This window comes from Carettochelys insculpta, chromosome 9 (genome assembly GCF_033958435.1).
Source record: "Carettochelys insculpta isolate YL-2023 chromosome 9, ASM3395843v1, whole genome shotgun sequence".
Classification (NCBI taxonomy): domain Eukaryota; kingdom Metazoa; phylum Chordata; order Testudines; family Carettochelyidae; genus Carettochelys; species Carettochelys insculpta.
In genome coordinates, this window is record NC_134145.1 from 1,675,647 (window position 1) to 1,691,344 (window position 15,698).

Sequence of the window (15,698 nt, forward strand, 5' to 3'; positions counted from 1 at the left end):
AGTTCGCAGCACGAAGGGCCCCTTCAGATCCCAGAATCGGGCCAGTGAGAGAAGCGCTGAGGTGCGTAGCGCTGGCCTTTTGCTTTTGTTGGTGGCTGGGAATTGTGAGCTTGCTGTCCAGGGCTGCCTTGGAGGCCCTGCAGCATGTCAGCTCCCAGCCAGCCAGCCCCCCTCCCCACCACCTGCCCCTCATTTTTTCCATCCGGGATGAAATAAATTGTGTTCTGTGCACCAAGGCATGTGGAGATGTGCACCGCCAATAGACAGACGCTGCTGCTGCTATCCAGCTGGGTGGCACCTGCATCTCACCTGGGCGGCTGCTCAGCTTACAGGGACACTGCTTGTAATCCAGACTTCTGGTGCAGAGGCTGTGGAGGCCAGGGCGGGGCCAAGGCTCAGAGGAGGTGCTCAGGGAACGGTAGGGGTGGCGCTTCTGGCCCCTCTGCTCCTAGGCAGGTTTAGTAGAGCTGTCGACAGCTGTGCGTACAGCACAAGCCCTGAGTGTCAGAGGGGTTGTCGTGGTGAGAGGCGGCAAGGAAGCTGTCAGAAATGAAACCTGCAAGGAGCTGGTCATTGCTGCGTCACTGCTGCCTGGGCGCAGGGAGAGGTATGTCGTGGAAGCAGCCCATGGGAGTGTCTCTGGCTGACACCGCTCAGGGGCTGTGCCACTTCTGCCTCCCCGCCCCTCCCCAGTTACAATAGTTCTTTCTTCTTGCTTCTGCTCACTCACCTAATGAATGGACCTGCAGGAAACCACCATCGGAGGCCTACTGCCTGAGACCACCTATTCCATCACTGTGGCAGCCTACACCACCAAAGGGGATGGCGCCCGCAGCAAACCCAAAGTCGTCACGACAACAGGAGCGGGTGAGTGTGGGCTGAGGGGTGGGTGCCCGGGGAGGAGTGGGCAAGGCGGGGTCTGTATTTCTGCAGGGCAGGCAAAGGGTAGACTGCAGGCTGCATCCGCCATGCACAGGCTTCATCTGTGGCTCAGTTGTGCAGGGTTCCTGTCGGGCAGGGGTGCAGGTAGGAGAGGGACAGCTGCTGACAGGGCAGAATGGGAGGAAAAGGAGCTGCATTATGGAAGAGATCTCTGAACCTGAGGCCTTAGTGTACCCACCCTGGCCAGGGAGCAGGAAAGGGAAATCCAGCACCTTGCTGCCTGCCCTCTCTCCAGCTGGGGCACAGAGGCCTCCTCACCTAGCTCTAGCGTGCACTGATGCCCCTCTTTGGGCAGATGGTGGATTAGCTGGAGAGCCACCTGCAGTGAAGGCTTTTGGAGAGGTAGATAGAAGTGTGAACTGCCAGGCCTAGCTAGTTCTTCCGTCAGAGTCCCAGCTGCGGACTCCAGGCCTGCTGAATCCAGCAGCGCTTCTTTCCGAAGTTCTCCTGTCCCAACAGACCCGGGAGTGCCCGGGAGACCCACACCCTGGTTCTTAGGTGGCGCCAGCTCTTGAGAGCACGGCAGGCATGTGGGTTTTCTCTGGGAGCGTGAGGGGCACACATCTGTGCTGTCCTCGGGGGAGACCCACCTCGATCGCACCGCGAAGCGTGGGCTTTTGGCTCACTGGCACAGTCCTATGCAGGGTGGTGGTGCTGATGGGCAGCCTGGCCCCAGGAGGAGGATTTGTTGCTTGCTGAGGAGGGCTCATTTTGCATGAGCTGGGAAGCTGGGTTCCTGGTGCATTTTTATGTACATACAGAGATACACATCTCATAGAGCTGGAAGGCACCTCAGGAGGTCATCGAGTCCAGTCCCCTGCCCTGTTGGTAGCCAAGCATCAGCCCTTTTTTTTTTCTTTTTTAAATCTATTTGCCCCAGATCTCTGGGCGGCCCCCTCAAGGGTTGAATCCCACCCCTGGGTTTAGCAGGCCAATGCTCAAACCACTGACTGTGGAAGAGCTGGCTCTGGCCACGCTACTCCACGTAGCACTTGGGTAAGTCCTGAGCGCATCTCTGTTGTCAGCGTCGCAGTCGCTGTGTCCCCCTGGCCTCCCCAGGGCACACGCTCTACTCAGTCACCACAGCTGTCCTGCACCAGGAGCAGCTTCTTAATCACCCCGGTGCCACACCCTAAACTGCAGCCCAGCCTCCTGCCTTGTGCTGCAGATTTAACGATAATGATACATGGAATCAATTTAGAGAAATCATCTGTCCCTAAGTACGAGCTGCTGTCATAGGTTGGGTTGGGAGCGAGTGACATTAGCAACGTCCATTGAATTCTATGTACCTAATAGGTACAGTACCTAGAGCTGCCCTCCTACCGCTTGTCCCGCTCCGGAAAGGAGCTGAGGTGGGGCCTCGGTGGGCAGACCTGGGCCAGAACACCAGAAAACTCAGGGTCTGTAGGGTTTTACCACCATCACACTGCCCCACTGGTTGGGAATGTTTCTGTGTCCGTTGATTTGCACACCACTCTGGACCGCTTTGGAATGGCACGGCAGCCTCTGTGTAAGTGACGAGCCTGCCAGGCATTAAACCCTCGATCCTAAACGCCTGGTTCTTAACCTGCCACTGCGGCAGCCCTTCACTTGTGCAGCGTGAGCAGAATTTCAGTGGCTCGACTGCTGCTGCTCTCCAGTCACATCTGCATTCGTATCGCAAATTGGTTCATCAGCTAAATTGACATAGATTGTGATTGCAAGCACTGTGCCACTGGTGGCTGCTGCAGATGGTTAAATTGCAAGGTTTGGGGATGGTGTTTTCTGCATTCAGGCTGATCCGGATGCTGGGTGTGAGGGTTTGCATATCTCTTGCAACGCAGTGCTTCAGGGTCGGGTTGTTCTGGTGGCATAACCCGTATCTGCAGAGAGGGGAGCATTTGGAGAGCTCCATGGGAGTGCTTGGTACAATCCAGCGTGATCTGAGAGACAAACGGGGTTTTGAGGTTCAGTTAACCTGTTGTACGCCAGAGTCTGACTTCCTCTGCTGTAGCGTCAGCTGCTGCTGCATTTATTGCCTAGTGGGAGAGCACAGTTTGGAGAATCTGGACCCAGAAGTGCTGGATCCACCTTTCATCAGTGCCTGAACTTGGGTCCCTCCATCTCAGTTTGCACAGTGCCCTTACTTCTCTGTTAGTTGAGCGCAGTTACCCCAGCCGTGGCCCCACAGGCCCGAGTTTTCTCTTCTCTCCCCTCTCTCTTCCTGGTCTTGTGGTGTTCATGGATGTTTTTGTTCCAGTCCCAGGCAAGCCCACCATGATGATCAGCACAACGGCCATGAACACAGCTCTCATCCAGTGGCACCCGCCCAAGGAGATGGTCGGGGAGCTGCTGGGCTACCGGTTGCAGTACAAGCGCACTGACGAGGAGAAGATGAACATCATGGACTTTGGGAAGAATGACCACCACTACACCGTGACCAGTCTGCACAAAGGTGCCACCTACATCTTCAAGCTGTCTGCCAAGAACCGAGCCGGCCTGGGGGAGGAGTTTGAGAAGGAGATCACCACGGCCGAGGAGGTGCCCAGCGGCTTCCCACAGAACCTGCGTGTGGTGGGGCTCACCACTTCCACCACAGAGGTGGCCTGGGACCCCCCCGTGCTGGCCGAGCGAAATGGGAGAATTGCCAACTACACAGTTGTGTACCGTGATATCAACAGCCAGCAGGACCTGACCAATGTCACCAAGGACACGAGCATCATGCTAACCAACCTCAAACCTGACACTACCTACGACATCAAAGTGAGGGCCCGCAACAGCAAGGGGGTGGGGCCGCTCAGCCCCAGCATCCAGTCCCGGACCATGCCCGTTGAGCAAGGTGGGTGCAAGGTCACAAGCCTCACAGTCCCCCAGCACCAGCAGGTGGCCTTCCCTGTGGTGTGGGAGGTGGGAGTCCCTGGGCGGTGGCCCAACATCATCTGGGCGCTGTAGTGAACTGCTTCAGCTCCCTGAGCCTCGCTGACGGCTTCCCTCGCAAAGCCTGTTACTAGGAGGAGGCTGTTGTGTGCCACATAATTGCTTTAGTCGCTTCCCATGCCCAGTGCGTGGAAGGGGCTCTGCTGGCTCTGGGGCAGACCCGTGGGGTTAGCTGCTCTGTGGATGGAGCACTTGAGAGCTGCTGTCTTTTGATCATGGCAGAGGTGTCAGGGGCGGAGGAGAGCTACAGTTGAGGCTACAGCTGCTGTTCTGTGATGTGTGAAAGTGCAGGTTGCAGTGGGAAGCCAGCTGGGCCTGGAGGCCTAGCGAGAGGCTGCTGCTCTGGGCTGCACATGTCCCGCTCCTGCTGGAGCGGTGTTCAGTAACCGGAGCAGCTGAGCCACTGCCGGGCCACACAGGCAGCTCATGCGTGTTGCTTCTTATTCCAGTGTTTGCAAAGAACTTTCGGGTCAGCGCCGTGATGAAAACTTCCGTCCTGCTGAGCTGGGAAGTGCCTGATTCCTACAAGTCTGCAGTGCCTTTCAAGGTAAGGCCCAGCTGCCCAAGAGGCCGCGGTGCTCCCCTGGCAGGTGAGCAGCACTCTGAAGGACAGCACCGCTGGGCTATCAGGCTGATGGAGGGCCTGAGCTGAGCAAGGCCCCTGTGCCTGCCATCCTGGGGCTGGGCCTGCGTAGGCCTCTGTGCGCAGAACCAGGGAATTGCTGCTGCTGTGGAAAGCCAACACACTAGCCCGGAGGTAGGGCTGCTTTCTGCCATCCCTCAGCTGCCTGGCTTACTCCTGCCCTCTGGGTCTCTGGCAGGGTTGCAAGGCAGCGCCGTGCTAGGGGAGGGGGTTGAGTCAGACAGGGACAGTGATTGCTCTGAGGCCAGCAGGAAAAGCCAGATGGGAAAGGCCCATGTCACATGCTAAGCCAGAGTACTGTGTGCCAGCCTGGGGGGCACATGCTGTACACGGTCGTGTTCTTTCCGATGCCTGCCAGTGGTGGGTGGTAACCTGGGGAGTTCTGGAGGGATGCTGGTAGGGACTGGCCCAGGCTGCAGACACAGCCAGCTCAGTGGCCAGCTGAAGAACTGAGCAGAGGAGCATTTCGTGCAGGTGCTAAGCCCCCACTTTTACTTGGTGTGGGCCTGCTGGTTTCTTCTCACAGGTGTGCTCCAGAGCACCCACCTGCCCTTCCCATCCTGGCTGAGTCAGAGGCAGGCTTGTATTGTCCTCCCGAGGCCGTTAGTGATTACTCTTCCCCCAGCAGGTGTGGCAGGAGGTCATCCAGCCCCAGCAGGTGTCTGGAGTCTGGCTGGCCACTGTCCCCCTGCTCCCTGGCAAGGCCTGCTCTCAGAATCCTAGCAAGCTCTGCGTGTGTTTGCAGTCCTACTGCCTGGCACGGCAGAGCTGCTGATAGGTCACAGCCTTGTGCTCTCGGGCAGGGGGAAGATGGTGAGGCTCCCGGGCCGTAAGGGGAAATCCCAGGCGGCAGGCTGGCCAGGAGAGAGCTGGAAATGGGACCTAATCACAGGGACTGACCAAGGCGGAACAGCCTGCAAACCAGGCAGCAATACAGCCATCGAGTTACCTTAGCCCTGGACTGCCGGGTAGCCTGCCTGGCACACAGCTGGCTGAGCAGCACCAGAACAGCCTGCAGACCCAGCAGCGACTCAGCCGTCGAGTGACCCTTGCCCCGGCCAGTCTGCCTGGCACACAGCTGGCTGAGCAGCACCAGAACAGCCTGCAGACCCAGCAGCGACTCAGCCGTCGAGTGACCCTTGCCCCGGCCAGTCTGCCTGGCACACAGCTGGCTGAGCAGCACCAGAACAGCCTGCAGACCCAGCAGCGACTCAGCCGTCGAGTGACCCTTGCCCCGGCCAGTCTGCCTGGCACACAGCTGGCTGAGCAGCACCAGAACAGCCTGCAGACCCAGCAGCGACTCAGCCGTCGAGTGACCCTTGCCCCGGCCAGTCTGCCTGGCACACAGCTGGCTGAGCAGCACCAGAACAGCCTGCAGACCCAGCAGCGACTCAGCCGTCGAGTGACCCTTGCCCCGGCCAGTCTGCCTGGCACACAGCTGGCTGAGCAGCACCAGAACAGCCTGCAGACCCAGCAGCGACTCAGTCGTCGAGTGACCCTTGCCCCGGCCAGTCTGCCTGGCACACAGCTGGCTGAGCAGCACCAGAACAGCCTGCAGACCCAGCAGCGACTCAGCTGTCGAGTGACCCTTGCCCCGGCCAGTCTGCCTGGCACACAGCTGGCTGAGCAGCACCAGAACAGCCTGCAGACCCAGCAGCGACTCAGCCGTCGAGTGACCCTTGCCCCAGCCAGTCTGCCTGGCACACAGCTGTCTGGCTCTCTCACTGTAGCCTCACTTGCTCCCCTCTCTCAGAGCTGCCTTGGCCAGCCCGGCATTCACAGCTGCTGCTCTCGCATGCCCAGTGCAGTGCTGTGTGTGAGATGAGCCCTCTCCCAGAACTGCTCATTCCCTTGGGCCTAGCCTGGCTTGCAGGCGTAGGGAGTAGCCCAGACATGAAGGAAAGTGGCTTTCTGCAGCCACCCGTGGCACAGGCTGGGGGAGAGGAGCCTGCAGAAAGGAGCACTGTACCTCTGCTGTGCCAGGGGCAGGGATGGCTGTGCAGGCTGTCTTGCTGAGCTGTGCAGGGGGCATCACCAACCCTCCTGGGCATAGTAAGGCCTTGAGTGGAACCCAGAGCAAAGAATGCGAGTTCTCCCTGTCTTTCAGGGCCTCCCCGACTGCTGTAGTGCTGGAGCTGCTCATGAGTACTGTTGGATTTACCCTCCCTCCTGAGAGGCAGGGGAACATTGCCCCCTTTCACAGATGGGCAGGAGGACCAGCGAGACACAGGGAGTGAGTAGGAGAGCCAGAAACAGAAGCCCGGTCTTTGGAGTCTGAGTGCAGAGATGTTCCCCTCTGCAGCTGAACATCTCACTGCCTGGCCGTGCGCTCAAGGCCACCGGTGTCCGTGGCCCTCGGGGAGTTCAGCCACTCACCGGCCGGCCTACCTGGGGGAGCAAGAAGTGCAGTGTTTTGGCTGTCTGGGCCCCTTGTTGGAAGAGTGGGGAGTGGATGAGGAGCTGGCTGCAGGGGGCTGTGCCTGCTTCCAGGTGGAGTCTCTCCCAGCAGGAACAGCTGCCTGCCTGTGTGTGTGTCTGCCCTGCTTGCTGCTAGTTGGTCCCACTAAAATCCAGCATTCAGAGTTAGCTGGGAAGAGACAGGGAGGGAGGGTACACAAGGCTTCCCCGCCAGCTGTGTTTGGCTAGACAGGAGTCATGCTGGGAGGGAGGGAACAGCCCAGCTCCCAGTCTGTGCAGTGCCTTGAGCAGCCAGGCTGGTTTCCTTTCCCAGCACAGCCTGGGGAGTGGAAGGGAAAGCAGGTCAGGTGCCCCAAGAGGCAGTGCTGATGCTATGTGGCCAAGAGCGTGGACATGAGCAGTAATTCATCTGGTGTCTGCCCCGCTATAGCTTCAGCAGGGGCCTCAGTTCCCCATCAGCTGAGAGCAGCCATTCAGACAGGGGTTGGTAATGTTCTCTTTCCAGCAGTATCTTCTGCTGTTAATACCCCCAGACCTGCAGGTGTATGGAGCTTGGAGGAGCAGCCCCTGGGCTGTGACTGCACTGCGAGAAGTCTCAGCCTTCAGGGATTTGTATTTTGCAAACAAGGTTCACCTCTTTACTCGCTGCTTAATTCAGGCACAAGAGATGAGGAGGGCAGGGCCTAATAACCATAGCCGATAAATTTCCATGGGAACAATTAGTATTATCTGCACTTGATAAACAGTCTGGCACTGAATCTACATCCCAAAGGGTGTCACATTCCATGCTAACTGATTTAATTAGAGAGATACTCCACCGCTTGTGAGTCCTGACAGAACCCAGTGTGGTTTTTAGGGGGATCAGTTGCAGACGTCTGGAGTTTTTCCTACTATCAAATCAGCGAAGGCAGCGTCAGGGCTCTAATTCCCTTGACACACCTCCCTGGCCTTAGCTAGATCGAGGCTGTGGGCAGCACTTTTAGGCATCTTACAGGGGAGAAGATGTTGAAAGTGACTAAAAGGCACTGAGAGTCCTGGGGAATCTTTCTGATAACTGGTCTCAGAGAGGTGACCATGTTAGTCTGTGTCTTCACAAAACAAAGCAACAGTCCTGTAGCACCCTAAAGACTAACAAAATGATTTCTTAGGTGATGAGCTTTCATGAGACGGACCCACTTCCTCCGCTCTGGAGATTCTGGCTAACACAGCTATCTCTCGGTAATTCCAGAGCTGAGGAAGTGGCTCTGTCCCGCAAAAGCTCATCACCTAAGAAATTGTGTTTGTCTTTAAAGTGCTACAAAGACCGACTGCTTTGTGTTTTCTTACAGCTATTAACTGCGTGGAACGTAGCACTTTAACCGAAAGCCCCAGCTCTCTCTGATTTCCAGCCGGAAGGGTTTTGTTCAGCACTAAACCAAAAGAAGCAGTCCTGTAATTGGTCAGCACTGCGTCTTGAGTCATGGAGTCGCATGGTCAAAGGGCCCTCGTGTGCCACCTAGTCTAGTCCCCTGCCAGGGCGCAGGATTTGCTGTGTTTAAACTGTCCAAGACAGATGCTGTCCAGCCTCCTTTCGAAGCCTGCCAAGGTGCCTGGCCGTTGTCCTGCTGGCCGCACAGCCAGGACACCTATCCTGGGATGGAATCAAAAGCGGCTCCGTGTCAGCCTTTGCGTGGTCCAGTTCAGCACTTCCCAGAAGAGCCATCTGAATGGCACTTAGCCTCAGCTGCAGCGTTGCCAGGACTGCAGCCACTAGCAGTGACCTTTGGATCCGCCTAGCTGTTCAGTCCTGTTTGCTGTGAGCCTCAGCAGCACCAGCAGGCCAGGCATGGTCACATTTCACTCCTGCCTATAGCAGGTGGCACTGAACCCTTCTGCAGCCGCTGGCTGGCGTCAGGCCCTGGGATCCCTGGGCCCTCACATCCCTCTGTCGCTTGTAGAGAGGCGCTAACTAGTGGTGTGTGGCACTGGAGATGGCCGCACAGCCGGGCAGGGGTAGGTAGGCAGAAAGGTTGTGGGAGAGGGGCTGGGAGCTTTGTTCTGTGGTCTCTGAACCGTGCCTGGCAAGGCAGTAAACATGGGCTTTGGCTGTCAGCAGGAGAACATGCAGGACGGGTTTGTGTCGCTTTTCAGTCAAGCCCAAAGCAAGCCAGGGGGCTGGCTGAAAGCCCCAGACTGCCTGTCCAGTCGGCAGCAGTCCTGGACCAACACCACCACCCCTGCCCAGGAGATGTTGCGCGCGCTGCTGGTGCTGTGGGTTCCTGTCCTGGAGCTGCTGCGTCTGCTCCAGCAGAGGGGAGGGTGCTGGCTCAGGAGACCTGGCTGTAGCTCACAAAGGAGGTGGCCACCCTTGGCTTGCAGGCAAAAGCTCGGCCGTGTTCATTGGCAGCAGAGCAGGGTGCCTATGCGCTGACTCGCTGGTCACTGGCTGCTCACTGGCACACTGCCGTGTGTCAGCTCTCTCCCAGGGCCAGCACAAAGCTGCCTCTTCTCACATACCGCAGTCCAAACAAGCTGTGTGCACACTCCAGGTGCTGCTAGTTCCCGTCCTTGTGCCTCACCCCAGTAGGTCAAACAAACCCTCCTCCACCGCTATGCTGCCCAGCCCTGGTCTGACACAGTCCCACCCCAGCTTGGAGGAGTGCATTGAGGGTCTGTGTCTTTGTGCTTGGCCAGCTCACGCCCAGTGTGACTGTTCCAACAAGAGCCCTTTGGGTCATGGCACAGCTTGGCTCGTGCTTTGGACCTGTGCGCAGGGCTGCAGCAGGGCCTCCAGCCTTTACAACACACGCCCTCTGTCGACACACGAGGAAGCCTCTTGGGTTCGCTCCGTGATGGGAGATGCCAGGACGGGAGATCCCACTGGCAGCAGTGCTTCCAGTTCCTTCCTGTGGGAGCTGGTGACAGATTTGCTGAGCTGAGGCAGGAGTTGGGCAGCCCAGCCCTGCTCTGGGCGGTGCCCATTGCTGCTGTATTTGGCTGGTGGTTGTAGATACTGGTGCACAGTTAGACGGCAGAGCTGCTAACGGAGCCAGCTGTTCCTTCTGGCTTGGCCGAGCCTGGTCAGGCTGAGCCTCAGAGCACGTCTGACGCCTCAGAGGCTGGGACAGGCATTTCTGCGTCTGGAGTCTTGGCTCTCGCCCTAGTGCCTGTCTGGACTGGCTCTCGGCAGAGAGGGGGATTAAAGCCGTACAGGTGTCATCGCAGAGAACTTTCCTGTGATCAGCCACTTGGCCTCCGCACACAGGAGCCAGCAGTTCTCGTCACTGGAGCAGTCGTAATAGGAACGCCCTTCCACACCTAGATATTGGAGCCTAGGCCATTGCTGGTGGCGCTGGGACTTTAACATCCCTAAGGACCTCAGTCGTCTCTGTCCACTCGTCCCTTCGTGCCCTGTTCCCGGCTGACTGCCTCTTCCGGGGCAGCTCTCAGCAGAGTGCCAAAGCTTTCCCGGAAGCAGCCCTGTGCCCCACTCTGCTTTTGCTGCCTGTGCCTGGCAGCCCTGAGGGGTTCTGCTCCTCCTCACTCTGCTCCCCCCACCGAGACGCTAGCCCCAGAGGCGGCACCTGCCCCAGGAGACAGCAGCTGGCAGAAGTCTCCCACCTTCCCCAGCTCAGCTGTGCCCCGAGGGGGAAGAGCCCCCGACTCCCTTCTCCAGAGACCCCACAGGCAGAGCGTGCTTGTTGGTTCATGGCGGCCTGGCGCACCCTCAGCTCTCCCCTCCCTGCTGCATGGCAGCAGCGCTCCATTTCGGAGTGGAACCATTTGTACGCAACCCCGTTAGACTGAGAAACACCCTGAAGCGGGGTGGGCATCGCCCAGCCAAGAGGAGCCTGTAGCTCTGCTGCAGCCCAAGGCAGCCTCTGCCCCCATCCACACGCATGTGTCTGGGGCAGGGGTCTCCAGCCTGCAGCTCCAGAGCCACATGTGGCTCTTTAAGGGCTTCTTTGCGGCTGCTGACGCTGTCATTGGAAAGTAAAAGCACCTTCCTGGTTATTTTTGATAAACAGTGAACGTCTAAAGCCCAGAAAAGGGCAACTCGCTTCTAAGGAGCGAACAGTGTGATCTCGAAACGCTGGCTCACTCCCTGGCGTGCTGCAGAGAGAGGAGGCTCAGGAGTGAAAGCCAGGAAGACAGTGGTACACACACATGTAAAGTGTGAGGAGATAGAATAAGTGAAACCGGTGTGAACGTCCTGCGGTAAACGTGTCACATTACGAATCAGTGTGCGCGCACTGGTCTTAAGACAGGAGTTACTAAAGTGCGGTTTGATGCTATTGATTGAGGACTGTCTCGTACTCACATGCATTGTGGCTCTTGCATTAGTGAGTTTGTTACCGAATTGAGAAAAATGGCTCCTCTTGCTATTCTGGTTGCCGATCCCTGGTCTGGGGGCATCGTCTGTGTGTCTCACGGCCACATCTCTGTTAGCTGGGGTGGGGAGGGGCCCTAGGGCTGCCGGCTCTGCCACGGGGAGCTTGAACCAGGACTTAGAGCCTGATTTTGGCCTGTGGAGCCCAGCAGCTGCCTCTCCGCTCATGCCGAGCAGCACTGCAGCTGGAGCAAACCCACACAGAGCCTGTGGGGCAGCAGCGGCCACTGGAGGGCACCCCCCAGCCCTGCCCGTCACAGAGCAGCTGTCTGTCAGCTGGCTGGGGCAGGGCAGAAGGGACCCTTGGGGACAGAGTTTCTCGTCTCCTTGTGATCCCACAGGCAGTGCCCTGTCCTGTGCCAGAGGAGAATGTCCCCTTCTCTCCAACCACAAGGCTGAGTGTGTTCCTTTGAAGCCCGCTCTGGCGGAGGAAGGTTTGAGCAGCCCCATGCTCTGTGCTTGCATTGCAGTGCAGTGCGGAGTAGCTGGGGTGCTGGGCTCCGGGGTCACGTTTGCAAGGCCTTGTGTTCGGGGAGGACGCCCCACTTTTGAGTGAGGGCACAGGAGGCACCCTGCCTTTGGGTGGGGTTGTGGGAACTTGGGGGGACAGGGTTGCCTTTGGGTGGGGGCGGGGGGAATGGGAGATGCCTTATTGATTGGTCAGGTGCTTTATTTTCTGAAACAAGCAACAACTGTAATTACCCTCCTGGGAAAGGGCAGGTCTGTGTAACCAGCTGTGCATCACCTGCTCCCGCTGCAGGGACACACTCAGGCCGAGCCAGCAGGGACACAGTGTGACACACCTGGGGGGGGGCCCGAGCCAGCAGGGACACAGTGTGACACACCTGGGGGGGGGCGCCTGAGCCAGCAGGGACACAGTGTGACACACCTGGGGGGGGCCCAAGCCAGCAGGGACACAGTGTGACACACCTGGGGGGGGCCCAAGCCAGCAGGGACACAGTGTGACACACCTGGGGGGGACTGAGCCAGCAGGGACACAGTGTGACACACCTGGGGGGGGCCCAAGCCAGCAGGGACACAGTGTGACACACCTGGGGGGGCACCTGAGCCAGCAGGGACACAGTGTGACACACCTGGGGGGGCACCTGAGCCAGCAGGGACACAGTGTGACACACCTGAGGGGGGAGCTGAGCCAGCAGGGACACAGTGTGACACACCTGGGGGGGGGGCCTGAGCCAGCAGGGACACAGTGTGACACACCTGGGGGGGGCCCGAGCCAGCAGGGACACAGTGTGACACACCTGGAGGGGGGCCCGAGCCAGCAGGGACACAGTGTGACACACCTGTGGGGGGGGCCCGAGCCAGACGGGACACAATGTGACCCCTGGGGGGGCCCCAGCCAGCAGGGACACAGTGTGACCCCCCAGGGAGCCCGAGCCAGCCAGCCTCTCTCCTGTATCGTGGCCTTTTCTTTGGAGCATGTTTTCTCAGCAGGTGCCCTGCTGCAAACGGTGGCCTTTCCTCTTGCAGATCCTGTACAACAGCCAGAGCGTGGAGGTGGATGGCCACTCCATGAAGAAGCTCATAAGTGACCTTCAGCCGGACACAGAGTACTCCTTTGTGCTCATGAACCGTGGCAGCAGCGCTGGGGGGCTGCAGCACCGGGTGTCTATCCACACGGCGCCCAACCTCTTGCAGAGCAAGCCCATTGCCACAACCAAATACATGCAGGAAGGGAGGGTCACCCTCGCCCTCCCCAAAGTCCCGAGCTCAGCACCAGTTCGGTAGGTGCTCCGTGCTAATGGGCCAGCGGGCGTGGGGAGGTCACGGGCCAGGCTGGTCTCACCAGGTGCCCACAGCCTCACTCATTGTGTCAGGAGCGTGGCAGGATGGCTGCCCGGGAGCCCCCAGAGGCTAAGCCAGGTTGTCCCTTCCCCACGTGACAGCGTGTGGCTGGCGGCGTGTGCGAGCTGAGACGTGAGCGGCTCACATGCCTTGAGGGTGCCCCTGCGACCCTCCCAGTAATGCCAGCTGAGGGTCTGGAGCTCTCCTCTGGGGCAGCGCGCAGCTTTTGAAAAGCAATGTCTGGAAAGCCTGGAGGAAATTCAAGCAAGCCGGTTCATGGCAGTCTCATTTGTAACTGTGCTGGCCTCATGCTGAAACCCAATTCCCCTGGGCTCCCAGTGCCGCCAGTTTATATAAACGTCCTTCCCCCAGCTCCTGCTACTACCCTCTGGAGCGTGAGCTGCGTATCTTCATTAGCCCAGGGAGCTCTGCGCGCCTCAGCACAGCTGGGGAACAGCCCTGACTCAGGGACGCACACGCTCATTCCAGAGTGGGAGACGAGGAGATCTGGGGAGGGCGATCGGGTGGAGGCCTCTTGAGCTTGTTTCTGTGCAATCACCCACTAAAACAGTGTCCTGGTGTCTCCTCCTGTGACCCTTCTTCCCTCCCCCAGGTGGTACTATATTGTGGTTGTGCCGATGGATCAGAGCGCCGACAGCCGCACAGCCGGGTGGCAGACGCCTGATGAGATGGAGCTGGACCAGGTAGGAGTCAATGAGATCTCGTTTACCTGTAAGCTTCTAATCTAAGTCTGTGCTTCACCTGCTCTGCCTGGGCCTAGGAAGCAGAGAGCTCCAGCTTGTGGGAGGTCAGGTGCACAGCCGGCACTGCCAGGGTCCCCTGGCTGGCCCAGCCCCTGTGCTTGGCGCTTCCACAGCCCTCCCGCAGGTTTGACTCCTAACAGGGACCCTGCACCTGTTTCTCTGTCCCTCCCAGGGCGGCTCCCTGGGGCCTGTGCAGACTGCGGCAGGAGGCAGGGCAGCTGTCCCTGTTTTACAGCTGGGGAACCCATAGCAGGTCCTCTCCACCTGCAGAGCAGGGTCTGAGTCGTGGGCACTGGGGCTGGCTCGGGGTCGCTGTGATGGGGTTCAGGGGCCCTCAAGCTCTGCACCCCGTCTGCAGGTAGGAGTGACTCTCACTCAGCAGGAGAACAGCGGGTTTATTAGCCAACAGGGCACAGTGTCTTACAGAAGAGTCAGTACAGCCGGCAGAGACAGCCAGTCCAATCCACGCTGGGGAGAGGAGGCCCCCAAGGGCCGCCGGGGCCTTTCCCCCCTCCTTTATCTCTCTCCCTCCCAGCCCACGCTAACTGCTTTCCAACTCCCAGTTCCAATTCAAACCCATCAGGCTCCACCTCCCCCTTTGTCTGCAGTCCAGAGGTGTCACCTGGTCGCCTCGGTTACCCTCAGCAGGAGCCCCACCCCCTCTGAGAGCCACTCATGTACACACAGACTAACAGAAAAGTTTTGAGCATGAGCTTTTGTGAGCACAGACTCTCTGCTTCAGATGCTGGTCTTGGAAATCTGCAGGGCCAGGTATAAAAGGTGTATAAAAGGTATACCTGGCCCTGCAGATTTCCAAGACCAGCATCTGAGGAAGTGAGTCTGTGGCCATGAAAGCTCATGCTCAAAATTTTCTGTTAGTCTATAAGGTGCCACAGGACCCTTCATTGCTGTTACAGACCCAGACTAACACGGCTACCCCTCTGATACTTGTCACATACACACAGGTATCCCCCACTACATCACATCTCTCCCCCCTTCCAGACCAAACTGAGCAGGGTCACTCAGCTGGTGACCTGGGGAAGTTTGGGGCCCTCCCTGCATGATAGGGCATCGGCTGTACCCTCAGTGCTCCCCTTGATGTGTACCACCTTCATGTCGTAATCCTGCCAGAGGAGGCCCCATATCAGGAGCTTGGTATTGGCCCCTTTCATGTGATGCAGCCAGGCAAGTCCCATTGGTTCCCTCAGGTTGGTTGGTCTCCCGGCTTCGGTCTCGGGTCCATTAGCCACGTTCTCAAGTCGGGCAGGCAGAGCCCATACAGCTGCTGCAGCACCAGCAGATCCAACTGTTCTCTGGTCTGGGCCCTGCCCCGTCTGCCCACCAGCCCATACAGCTGCTCCAGCCAATGTTTGGAATTCAGTTACAGTCCAGTAAAGGAAGGTACAAATGCTTTCCACCCTTGGCATTTAGCCAGACCACCAAAAATGGTTGTGTGCCTCAGTTTCCCCTTCCATGCTACACAATAGGTTTGGAATGTTCCTCATGTGAGAGGTTGCAAGACTAGTTACAGGGAACAATGGTGACATTTCAGAATTACAAACTCTGTCAACATACAATTCATGCTTCTACATCAATATCATCATGTTACATGGTTCTTTCCAAACACTCAGTACATGGCACAATTCTACAGCTTTTGGTAGCAGTACACCTTGGTTACAGGAGTCAGCATGAGTGACAAGAAGAAACCCATTGCAATTATACATTGCTCTTTGGTGTACCACAACCTTTGTGTAACATCCTTGAGAATCTGGTATTTTGGGGCTAAATGGCTGAGGCCTTTCCTTTGCAAAACCAAGTTATTATCTTCTTTCTTGCCCCT

The 15,698-nt window shown here is 58.1% G+C and overlaps 1 protein-coding gene across 9 annotated transcripts in view; it reads left to right on the forward strand.

Annotated features, from left to right (window-relative positions):
* PTPRF (protein tyrosine phosphatase receptor type F) overlaps window positions 1-15,698 on the forward strand; it is a 730,253-nt gene that overhangs the window by 661,666 nt on the left and 52,889 nt on the right. For all 9 annotated transcript variants that reach the window (XM_075003555.1, XM_075003557.1, XM_075003558.1 and 6 more), the window contains 5 exons: window positions 750-867; window positions 3,182-3,760; window positions 4,308-4,405; window positions 12,780-13,033; window positions 13,708-13,798. In XM_075003555.1, the coding sequence (XP_074859656.1) occupies window positions 750-867; window positions 3,182-3,760; window positions 4,308-4,405; window positions 12,780-13,033; window positions 13,708-13,798 (1,140 nt within the window). The remainder of the gene's footprint in view (window positions 1-749; window positions 868-3,181; window positions 3,761-4,307; window positions 4,406-12,779; window positions 13,034-13,707; window positions 13,799-15,698) is intronic.